At 33.5% G+C, this 12,483-nt stretch overlaps 1 protein-coding gene across 6 annotated transcripts in view; it reads right to left on the bottom strand.

Moving 5' to 3' along the window:
- The window catches only part of TRRAP (transformation/transcription domain associated protein), a 172,466-nt gene that overhangs the window by 147,374 nt on the left and 12,609 nt on the right, over nucleotides 1–12,483 (bottom strand). For all 6 annotated transcript variants that reach the window (XM_074200404.1, XM_074200408.1, XM_074200407.1 and 3 more), the window contains exons 11-19: nucleotides 12,135–12,231; nucleotides 11,031–11,169; nucleotides 7,000–7,078; nucleotides 5,767–6,001; nucleotides 5,045–5,369; nucleotides 4,841–4,938; nucleotides 4,220–4,414; nucleotides 3,580–3,771; nucleotides 920–1,085 (exon numbers count right to left, since the gene is read on the bottom strand). In XM_074200404.1, the coding sequence (XP_074056505.1) occupies nucleotides 920–1,085; nucleotides 3,580–3,771; nucleotides 4,220–4,414; nucleotides 4,841–4,938; nucleotides 5,045–5,369; nucleotides 5,767–6,001; nucleotides 7,000–7,078; nucleotides 11,031–11,169; nucleotides 12,135–12,231 (1,526 nt within the window). The remainder of the gene's footprint in view (nucleotides 1–919; nucleotides 1,086–3,579; nucleotides 3,772–4,219; nucleotides 4,415–4,840; nucleotides 4,939–5,044; nucleotides 5,370–5,766; nucleotides 6,002–6,999; nucleotides 7,079–11,030; nucleotides 11,170–12,134; nucleotides 12,232–12,483) is intronic.

Raw genomic sequence — 12,483 nt, 5'->3', positions numbered from 1 at the left:
TCATGAAAATACAAAAACTTCCTATAGAAGTATATTATGTAAATCCTAGTCAAATATATGCATCCAGGAATTACAACTTATCAGATAAAAAGCAACATTCAAGTAGAAATACAAAGTAATTTATTTTCTTTATTTCTCATTTTGATTATTAATTTTTTTTATATTTTTCTAGTTTTTTTTAAATGTATTTAAGGCAATGAAGTTAAGTAACTTGCCCAAGGTCATACAGCTAGGCAATTATTAAGTGTCTGAGGTCAAGTTTGAACTCAGTTCCTCCTGACTCCAGGGTTGGTGCTCTATCTACTGTGCCACCTAGCTGCCCCTGGATTACCCATTTTCATCATGACTGTGCTTTCTCTGGTCCAGTGTTAAATTAAGAAAATCGATGGCTCAAAAATGCAAGCAATACCATCAGAGAGATCAGGAACCCCTCCCATCATCAGTTAATACATAATCCTAAAAAGTCCCAATGTATTTCAATAAGCTCCCCTTACACCCTGAGGGCTTATCAATTACACAAAGATGAGTAGCTACCAAAAGGGATAGGAATTTGATCTGATTTCATTGTTATAGGGAAGGCTCTTGGATGAGAAGAATACTTAAAGCAATAGAATGCTATCTTCTCTATAATTGAGTCAAATTCCTTAAAACCAACAAAGGTCACTTAACTGTGTGGAGGGGGGGGATTGTAAAATTCAAAAAACAATTAAAAAAACAATGGAAGTCAACATTTTCTCTCCAACATCACACTGGGACACTGAAAAATTAAGTGACTTGACTAATGTGCTCAGAGGAAGGACTTAAACCCAGTATTCCTGGCTCCTAGGCCCATTTTCTATCCACTTTATGAAACAGGAAAAAAGGAAAAAGTGTTAGGAATGAAACAAGATTAAAGAACAAGCAAAATGGTTATTCTGACCTTGCAACAAGTTTGGTAAGAGAGGCAAGAATTCCTGATAGAGAAGATCATGACTACCGCCGCCAATGGAACGAAATAATGCTCGAAGGAGCAGGAAATAGTTGTAGGGCTCCTTGGCTGTCTGTGCAAGTTCCATAGAGCTGTTCACAATCTTGTGCAAGTGGGGCTAAGAGATTTGAGAAAAGGACAAATAACAGAAAATAAAAAGAATCAACGAATGACTAATCTTTAAATCATCATTATGAACATCATACCACACTCAAAGGTTATCCAATAAGGACAAAAGCTCATTTTGATAGATTTGTACCAAATATGCCACAGCAATGCCTGGAGGCAAGGATGAGAAAGGTAGGGAGGAAGAAGTACCAAGAGAAAAGGTTGCCTTCATTATCTGAGTTGGATCTAAATTTATTTCTACTTATGAAAAAATTTAGCCAATATAAAACCTAAATATGGTCTATGATAAGTACTATTTTCAGTCTATTTTTACATGTGATTTTTTTTTCTTTTCGATTTTTTCTTTTCAATTTTCCTTTCTAATTTCCAAACAATTACAATCCGAGACATTCTTGGGTCTTTAATTTTTCTGAATCTATGTCACATGAATCATACATACATGCAGGCATACACAAATCAGTTTAACAATTCATAATTTTATTACTAGATTGAACCTTAGAAGTCACCACATCCAAATATTTCACTTTCCAGTGAATAAACTGAGGACCAGGGAGGTTAACAGACTTTTCCAAGGACTCATTTATTCTTTTCATTGACTCAAAAATACAGGATAAAAAGCAGAAAAGTCAATGACAAAGTATGTAATGTCTTAATATTTTTCTTCAGGATCAAGATTCTCACTGTTAAATTTTGAATCATAAATATTGTAAACAAAGTATTTTAAAACAATTATTCTCTGATATGTTGATACCAACATATTTTGATGTCAGTCTCTAAATTTTTTTTAAAAAAGGGTTTAAATTTCTGGGGTAGAAATTAACTAGTAGTAAAATCAAGACATACTCAAGGTAAAAAACAGAATTATAATCTTAGTTTTCTTAAATCACTAAGCTCTAGGCCTATTTCTTGTATATCAAATAGTAGGCAGTGCTATCTTACTCACAGGATGCTATGAAGCGTTATGAGAAATTTTTTTAAATGTGTACAGGTGTGCATATATATGATACACGTATATGATAGCAATCTGCATGACTGGTGACTTTTTTATTAAAAAAATTGTTCCTGGGGGCAGCTAGGTGGTGCAGTGGATAGAGCACAGGCCCTGGAGTCAGGAGTACCTGAGTTCAAATCCAGCCTCAGACATTTAATAATTGCCTGGCTTGTGTGACCTTTGGGCAAGTCACTTAACCCCACTGCCTTGAGAAAAAAATGGAAAAAAAACTGTTTCTAAACTTAAGGTATATTTTTCCACTCCTTTTGGACATATGATTTCATTGGTATAAGGAGTCCTGTGGGAAATGGAAACTTCCTCTACAGCAGGTCTACAATCATTTGATTTATCTTAGAGAGCTATCAAAGGCACTGTATCATCTAACTTCTATTATGTAACTTGTCAACAGTCACAAAGTAAATATGTGTCAAAAGTAGGACTTGAATCCAGGTTGAAGGAAGGCTTTCAGGCACTATGTCACTGACTCTCCAACGTAAAGTATTGCTATTCATTATTAAAACTATAATGGAAAACCCTTTGAGTGGATTAATTAATCCACATCTCCTAAAAAAAATCATTTCTGTGCAGCAGAAGTCTTAAAAGATTTTACCCTGCAGATACATTTATTACTCATCTTTGTCTAGAGTGCAACAAATTTAAATTTTTCAGATTACTTTCTATAACAATCTAAACAAAGGTCACTGAAAAAATATATAATTAAGACGTATCTGAGTGCCTACTATATGCAAACATTTTTCAAATATATTTCCCATTTTATTTATTCATGGACATCAAGTATTGCAGTCTTGAGACAAAAACCAGAAATACTGATGCTGTGAATCTTTGAACACTTAACTAAAAATAAAAAGAAAATTTATGCCTATACCAGAGTTGCCATTCCTTCTATAATAAAGAGCTATATTTGTTACATCATGTATTTCCCTATGAGAAAAATATTTCTCTTTGAACTCCGCAGATAACACTATCTGATCTTAAGAGGAGATATATTGTTACAAGGGTAGAAAATGTATCTTAAAGGCACTTTAGTTGTGCTTCACACTGAATCCTCCAAACCAAAAGAATTGGTCACTTACTTACATGGTGGAATAAAAGGACATTCACCTATAAATGTAGCCTAGGCACAGATGTGAACATTAAACCTTCAAGTTTTTCCTATTTCAATTCATAAACAATTGTTCACATTCTACTTGCCACCAGACAACTCTTCAAGGTTATAAATTATTGATAATTTGCCAATCTACAGGGTGGAAAGTTTCAACCACAAAAATCCTCTCACTGATCAAAGGTCTGAACCAAAATTTTTTAAAAAAGTAGTACATTCAATGTTTTATATGCTTATACCAGGAAATTTATTAACTTAAGGAATTCTTTTCAAATGATGAAACAGTAGTTTCAGGAAGTTTTCTAATAACAAGCTAATTTAATAATCAATTGTGTGTTCAAATTTCACTTAAGTCAAAATAAGATTTACCTTCAGCATTTGTTCATTTTCAGCTGCAAAGAGAGAAACTGAGCCAAATACCAATTTGAACAGCTTGAGATACAGATTGGAGAGCTCTACATTAGAGCCCATTTCTGGCAGTCGATCAAGGAGATACTCCACAAGAATTGTAGCAAACAGAGCAGAGGTGGTAGGATTTGCCAAGAAAGAATTGGCAACTATCTGCAAAAACAAGAAATTCAGATGACAAAAATAATTCCCTTCCAAAAGAGATTGCAAGATAAGGTAATTAGCTTAAATAAGTAAATGTCATATTGGAGCTCACAAAATTAATTACCTATCAAAGAGCAAGGATAAAATATTTCAACCAAAACTAAAGTATTTCTGCAACATTAAAAGAAATGGTTTCAGGCATTTACTTTATGCAAGCTTAACTCCCACCCAAAAAAATTCATTCAGCATCTGAACACTAATACTAACAAAAGACATTAGCTCAAAATCAGTTGCTGCTTTTCAGATACATTACTTTCTAAATTATACATGACTTAACAGTAATTCTTTGAATTCTGCCCTTTTAAGGAATCTTTAAATGTCTTAAAGATTAACTTCCAAATTACTGAAAGATATATAGTATTCATATTTAGGAGGATACCTAAAAATTATTTTATACCTGAAGAGCATAATTTTTTGAGATTCTTTCCACCATATAAGGGACTGTAGTTTGAAAGATTTCTTTAAATGTTAAGGGATTCATCATTGTGAAGACGCCCGCAAAATGTTCCAATACTTCCTTCTCCTCTTTCATTCTAACTGTCTGGCAGTTTGCTACTCGAATGTATGTCTGTCCATTTCCTGCTATCTGGACCTAGAATAAGAAAGAAATACATGTGACTTTTATATTACTCACTTGAGAATGAAAACAGAAGTCCAAATGTAATTATATAACAAATGTTGTTAAATATGATCACTGCTGTGTTCACCAAAATTGCTTCAAGTAAAAAAATGCCCTAAAAAAATCTCAATTCTATAAAATGAATGATATTTATAAATTCTCACCATAGAAAAAAAAACTTTATGAAAGATTGTAATTTTACTAAATTGCTCAAAACCAGGAAAAGACTTAAATCTAAATTAACATTCTCCCTAAGAAAAACAGAAAATTTCTGTGAAGATTTCTCTAAGTGCAATTCCATTCTATGACACTAGAATGCATGTTGAGTCCTATTGAGTCCAGGGCTTATGAGTGTGGTATCTTCATTCATTACAGTTTACTTATCACCATGTTACTCACCTGATAAATATCTAAAGCCTGCATTGCATATTTCACAAGCTTTATGTAAATCTGTGTCTCTTTGGGCTGTAGTTGTTTGTTGGGAATGAACTGAGCTTCTGAAAGAAAAATTACATGCCAAATTAAAACCTCAAAATTTTTTAAAAGCCTTCTCTAGACAAATGTTGAATTTTATCAACTAATTTAATTAAAGTGCAGAATTACCACCAGGTGCTTTACATGAAGTTATTCCCCATGTAATTGTCTTGACTCCACAGACCAAAGTTTTTACCAAACTCCTACAATCTGTAACTTGGAATGTCTGCTTATCTTCTTTATCCTTTTCTCCTTGTTTCTCAAATACTGGCACTGGTGCTGGAGCTACAGGTGTGGTAGGAGCTGGTGAAGGGGCAGGGCCAGGTGCTGTGGGAGCAGTAGGTACTCCGGGCAAAGCTGCTTCAGCTGCTCCAAGTTCTGACTGAGGTTTACATTTTTTAAAAATGGCAGACAATTGATACCGGGCAATGGTGTGAAATTTCAGAACAAAAACCTGAAAGGGAGGAAATTAATATGACAGTTTTAAAAGAAAACAAACTTATCTGAATATAATACAAGCAATCTCTCAAATCAAATTAGTCCAGCAAATGAAAGACAAAAAATTTCATAATATAACAAAAGGGATTTTTTTGATTCTTTTCAAAAGAAGTAACAAGCATTTGATACATAAGTCAATTGTTTTTAAAAATATCTATTCATTTCTAACTTACTTAAATATATTTTACCTAAATACTGTGATATATCTATAAATATACTATAAGGAAAATTTATAATTTGCTATATGAAATGCTGGCTGGTAAAGAGGTAATTTGGAATACAAAGTCTGGAAGATTTTGGGAGCACTTACAAAAAGATATTTCTTTCACTTAACTTCTTATAAAAATCCATACCTCTAACATCCTCATTAGAATATCTCTCCCATTTCCATTTTCTTGCTCACTTTTGGAGCGGATACAATCTACTAGGTTTAACAAAAGCTTGCAAGACATAGTCTGAATACTGCTAGGCAATGACTCATCATCAATGTTCTTGGCAAATAGCTGGACCGCAAGGGAGAGGTCATTGAGAGGTAAATGCTGACGGACATGATGCACCAAGTCTGCCAATGTGCTGTATGCAAGTGGCCTGGAATAGGGAAAAAAATTCCTTACTCTTCAGACTATTTATTGATGTACATTGTATTGACATTTATCAATTCCATAATCAATTTGTCTCATTTCATTTTACCCTAGTAAGATAGCTCTACAGGAAGACCAATACCCCACTGAAATTAAACCTAGAATCTAGCTTCCAGTTTTGCAACTCTTCCCATTTTCTGTCTAATAATTTTAAAGATGTCTTTTTAAAGCTGGTGTTTTTTTCAAAACTGAGGTTTATTAGCTTTTGTTCAAACACAAAATTTCAATAGAATCTGAAATCTATAATTAGCCTAAAGAAAAAAATTACTGGAATTGATCATACACATGTCTATTTTGTGATTCAGGAGGTAGAAATAGTATATGTCAATTAACATTTTCCTATTCTGTTATACATAACCATAATGCCCTGATAATTCAGTTCTAAAAAGACTTTATACATTGCCATAATGTCCCAAGCTCCAAAATTCCTTTCAATTTGTTCTCTAATAATAGAATATTTAACAAATTCAGATTTATTTAAACCTCTTAGGGCAGAAGGTCAAAATATTCTTCAAACTACCTATAGACTACTCACTCACAATTCACTACTCAGGGTGAAGACTTTTAAAAGCAACATTGTGTCTGCAGTTGCACATATAAAAACTGACCCAAGCAAATACTTGGTTTCATAAAAATAGTAAGAAAAATACAAAAAACTAGTAACCAAAAGATATTTTTCATGTGTTCTACTAAAATTTATGTTAACAAAAAAAACTTTCACTTTTTTTATGCTTTACTTCTTTTAAGTCTGGGAACCATATTAATTGATTTTTTTAAATAACAACATCTTTTTTTTTAAAATCCCTGCATTTCCAAAGCTAATGGTTTAAGAACACAGTAAACTTAATTAGCATGTTCTAGAATTGTTAAATATCCAAACAGGAAATACCACAAATCATTACCATGGACAAATATCCAACTAGATATCTTGGAGTTTGTTCATACCTCAGAGTTTCTCGAGCAGTGTATCCAGAACCAATTAGTATAGATTCATCAAACAATTTGTCCATGCATGGAATAAATTCTAGAATGTAAATATTTATTGCACTGGTTACCAACAATAGCAATTACACAGTAGGTTACCTTAAATGGTACTTAATTTAAAGGTCAATTTTATAACCAACATTTAAAAAAGGGAAAGAAAAGAAAAAAATCCTGGCTATTTACATCTTTAAAAAATGCTGATTTCCTTAGAAAAGGCTAGGCAAAACATGTGCTATTAAAAATATAATTTGAACTATCAGTAAATGCTTTGAAAATTAGATAAACTACTAAGAAAATGCAACTCATTTTGAAATGCAAAAGGAGGAAAAATTTTGCATATACTCATTATAGCTATTTTAAGCAAGTGTGAAGTTCACTGTTCTAATTAAGTAGTAGCAGGAATTCAGAGGACCATTTTTGGTGAAACAATCAGACAAAGGGAATTTATTTAAGTGCCTGCCAAATGGCAGGCATTATGCTAAGTGTGCTAGGGATACAAAGAAAGGTAAAAAACATGGTCCACCATGTCAAGAAACTCCCAACCCAAGAGGCAAGCAGAGAAGCAAAGAGCACAAATAATACATACTTATGAACAGGCACATATCCAAGGAAGTTCAATGAGAGATTTGGAAGAAATAAAGTTTAATTAAATACTATTTAGGGTGTATTATCAAGCAAGGAATAATTTATACAAATGAACAAAGGCAGGAGATGGCATGTTAAGTTTGGGAGAGAGCTGTGGAGTTTGATAAGTAAAGTATATGTACAGGAAAGTAATATGAAATAAATGGAAGCTGGAGTCAACTTGTAGAAATATCTGAGTGACAGGCTGAAGCATTTGCACTGTATCATCCCAAGAGGAGCAGGGTACCTTAGTTATACCAAAGTCTTAGGAAATTTATTTTCCCAGTCACATGAAAAATGGTTTTAAGAGGGACTAAATTAGACACGGACCCAATCGGGAAGCCAGACTCATGATGAAGAACTGAACTAGGCTGGTAACAGTGTGAATAAAGAGAGTATGGTAGATGTTATGTTGTAGAATCAGTAGAATTTAGCATTTATTAAATATGGGAAGTAAGAAAAAGGGAAGACAAAGTTTACTCAGAGATCCAAACCTAGACTATTTGGAAGGAAAGGGAAAGCTTTGAGAAGCAGGCTTGGGAAGGGAAAACATGAGCAGACATAATAGATTTGGGGTGCTGGCAGGCAATAAAGGTAAAGATTATCCAGCTCACAATTTGGAGATGTGGGACTGGAATTAAGGGATTTCAGCTGGACTGAAAGAATTAGAAGTCATCTGAATAGAAGCGATAACTAAATCCATTAAAGCACATGAGATTACAAAGAGAAAGCAGGGGAGAGAGGAAAAGGGCTTTAGCAGACACTCAAAGGAAGGAGATCAGATGATGATCTAAGAAAAGGGGTCTAAGGGGGTCATCAAATACGTAGGATAAGAACCAGAAAAAGAAATGTCACAGTATTCAGGGAAGGAAAGTTTTAAAAGCTTTAGAAAAACCACAGGATTACAGATATTAACATTCTAGATCTAGCACCACAAGGGACATCAGACTTCATTTAATGTACTTGCTCTTTTTTTTTTGCTTTTTGGGGATTTTTTGCAAGGCAATGGGGTTAAGTGACTTGCCCAAGGTCATACAGCTAAGCAATTATTAAGTGTCTGAGGCCAAATTTGAACTCAGGTCCTCCTGACTCCAAGGCCTCTATCCACTGCACCACCTAGCTGCCCGCTGTACCACCTAGCTGCCCCCTGTACCACCTAGCTGCCCCCTGTACTTGCTCTTTTTAATTTTATTTGCTGATTTATTTTCTATTCCAAATTCTCTCCCTCCCCACACCCCTCCCCCAACCAAAGAGAAAGCAAGAAGTATTCATTTTAAAGATGAAAAAACTGAGGCCTAGAGAGAAGTGATTTTGTTAGTCATGAAGTAGTCAGTGACAAAACCAAGATTTGAGCCTAGGTTAATTCAAAACCAGTTCTTTTTCTATCATGCCATGCTACATTGCTATTAGATGACAAGTAAACTTTAAGAAAAATGTCATTTGGATTAATGGGTCAGGAAATAAGGTTGTAAAAGTGCCGAGAAATAATCAAGTGGCAAGGAAGTGGAGTCTGGGGTCGAGAATGAATTCTCCCTACAAGTTCAACAGTGGAATGGTTAGATGATATAGGATGCTAATTTAAGAGAATAGTGAAGTTCAAATAAAATTATTTTATGAATCTGGAGTATTGAGCATGTTTGAAGGCAGAGGTAAGGGGTCAAGAGACAGGGAAAGATCAGTGAGGCAAGCACCTAGAAGAAGGGAATGGGAATCAAAGACACAGATAGATGGGTCAACTTCCCTCTTCCTCAAGAATTGAATCAACAGAGGGGGACAGGAGAAAATGCAGGAGTTGACTTTAGTTTTCTCAGAAAAGGCAGAGGTGAGGTTATCTCATAAGAAAATAATGGACAAGTGACAAGTTTTGAATAGCATTTTGAGCTCACTTGACAATCCCACTCTCTCCCATGGCTTGAACTATGATCTCTTTGGAGAGTCTTCTCAAATCTCTATCTCTCTTACCAGGTCCTATTCCATATCTCCAACTTCTTACAAGACATTTCTCCAAACTGGGAAGTGCCACTGATTCCTCAAACCTCATATTTATATCTTTTCCTCTTCAGCTTACTCTTCCTTCTGAGGTCACTATTTCTGTTTTATTATCTCCTAAAGCAGCCCCTTAGTTCAACACTTTGTTGTTTCCCTCTCATCTCTTTTAGTTAGTTGTATTGTCCTATCTATTCCACCATTAAAAGAATACTATAGATCAAAGTTGGAAAGGATCACAGCAGTCATGTAGTCTAACTCTTCCTTTTACAGAAGAAAAAGGCCCAGAGAGTTAGAAACCTACCTAAAGTCAAACAGATAGTTTCATAACAGGATTTGAACTAATCAATCCTCTACCTCCCGAATCAGTGCTATTTCCACTAATCTCTGTCTCTTCAAAAAAAAAGCCCTACACTCCTCACAATTCCATGGCTTTGCTCATTTATTCCCTATGACTCACTTTACCCTAGTGAATTCCTGTTCATCTTTTTAAAGCCCAAACAAAACATCTTTTACACACAAAATTTTCTCCTCTACTAAGCTGACAAAAGTACCTTTAATTTCTGACATTCAAATGCATTTTTCATACAATATTATGGATGACAGCTACATGTATCTAATTTTATCCCATCTTTTAAACTGTAAATTTCATGGAGGCAAATTTTGTATCTCCCTAAGCATTTGTATCTCCCTAAGCATAATGCTCTGCACACTAATTAGAAGACTGATAAATAGACTGACTTTTTGCATTAGAAAAAAAACTGAAAGGTCCACCTCTTCATTTTGTAAATAAGCTTAATGTGACATCATCAAAAAGTCACACAAGAAGTTCCTGATAGTGGTCTAGAACCCAGATTATCTTGACTACTAATCCAGTTCTTTTCAGTACACTCTATCGAAATGATCAGATGGAGAAAAAATGTATTTTTAGCTACATATGGTAAGGAAGAAAAATACCAAAAGCTATGCAGACTTTCTATAAAGTTCATATATCAGTTATGGGATTAAAAGAAAGAATAGGGACAGCATCTAAATGGCAGGAGAACAGAATCAAAGCACAGTAAAAATTTCTGAAGAACAGAAACATGGATAGTTGGATAATCATAAAGGGAAAACCTAACTTTTATTTCCATAACTAGATTTAGCAGAAGGCAGTAATCCTTCAACTATGCCCTAGAAAAAGTAATAAAAATCATGGGAAAATCCAGCCACTGAATTTATGCATATTAAATCAACCTACACTAATTCACGTATCATTATACCCAAATTCTTACCAAGTTTTGTTTTTTTCCCCAGCAAGCTAAAGATGTAATAAATTAGTGCTGTTAAAATAGTCTCATGAAACAAAGAGAAATCTGAGTATTGAAAGAAAATGTACATACGACTCCTTAAATCTGTAGTAAGAATGTGTTTGGCAGCAATGAGAAGCTCCTTTCTAAGATGTGCAGTTTCTGCTGGACAATTTGATAATAACTGTAACATTCCCTTTACCATTTGCTGAGAATATTTTGCCACCAAATCCTACAAAAACAAGAATTAGGAACAACATATGTAATTATAACCTCTATTGAAAGGATATTAGGTAAAAGACCAATTTTCAAAGTGCTCTTTATAAATTTAGTTCAAACCAATTCGGTAAATTAATAGTACATTTAAGAGCATATTAGACTTGTTAAATACCAGCTCTATCTACTTGCTCCAAAAATTAAACTGAACTAGGTCGTAGCTTGCAATCCTAATGAGCTTCTGTAACCACCTTGACAGCAGAGATCCTAGAGTTTCAATTATTTAAATCTTGCTCAAACACAGAATAATTTTATGAGATGAAAACAAAAATGATCTGAACTAGAAAATGATGAAATAACCAAAAGATTTGATTTTAAAGTGTTCTCAATTTTTTCTAATTTCTTAGATATTTTGAGCTTACAAATTTCATTTCATTGATTTTAAAGTGCTCAAATTATAAATGAATACCTAAATGTTTAGAACAATGTTCCCCAAAGGGACATTTAAGTTAAATTTTAAAAGATCCTATGAGACATGAATTTAAAATCATTAAAACAGAAGTTTTTTGCAGTTGTAATCAGAATTGTTCCATAAAAAATTTTGAGTTTTTGATTTTAAGGTCTATTTGAAAAACAGGAGATAAAGCAACTCAGTGTTCTCTTTTTTCCTTAACCAATGATAGAATTAAAGATTACATGAATATTTACTTTTTAAAAAATGAGTAAGATAGATAATACCTGAGAAATCACTTTAAAACCTAACCATGAAATTCAGTTAAAACTTCTTTATCATACTTTTCATCTTATAATAAAATTTTCCACAATAATATTTATAGATTATTACAGTTGTCTTAATTCTCCCACACAATTCAAACAATTTCTAAATAGAGCTCTAAATACTTAGCCCTGAAAGTAATCCTACTCTTCCCTTTCCTTCATCCCAGGGTGCACAACATTTTTAACTAAAATGTTTAAACTTACCTGGTAAATTCTTATAATATAAGCTAAAAATGACAAAGTTTTGATCTGAGCAGCAATGAAATCAGCATACAATTCCTTATTGTATAGTTTATGTTGCCTGGAATAGAATCAATTTGGATTACTGTATTTGTCCTTTTAATTTCTTTAGGTGAATTTAGAATTAAAGAAAATTGTTTAATTTTCACAGAGAAACAAAATATCATCAACTTAAGTCCACATACATTATACCTCCATTTTGGTGATCAGTAAGTAACAATTGTTTGATCCCAAATTCTATTTAACTCTGAACTACTTTCCTACAAATGAAAATAGTTTTCAAACCAACCCACTGAAATCCACAAAACAGACT

This window comes from Macrotis lagotis, chromosome X, assembly GCF_037893015.1.
Source record: "Macrotis lagotis isolate mMagLag1 chromosome X, bilby.v1.9.chrom.fasta, whole genome shotgun sequence".
Classification (NCBI taxonomy): Eukaryota; Metazoa; Chordata; class Mammalia; order Peramelemorphia; family Peramelidae; genus Macrotis; species Macrotis lagotis.
This window is presented reverse-complemented; position numbering and strand designations above follow the sequence as displayed.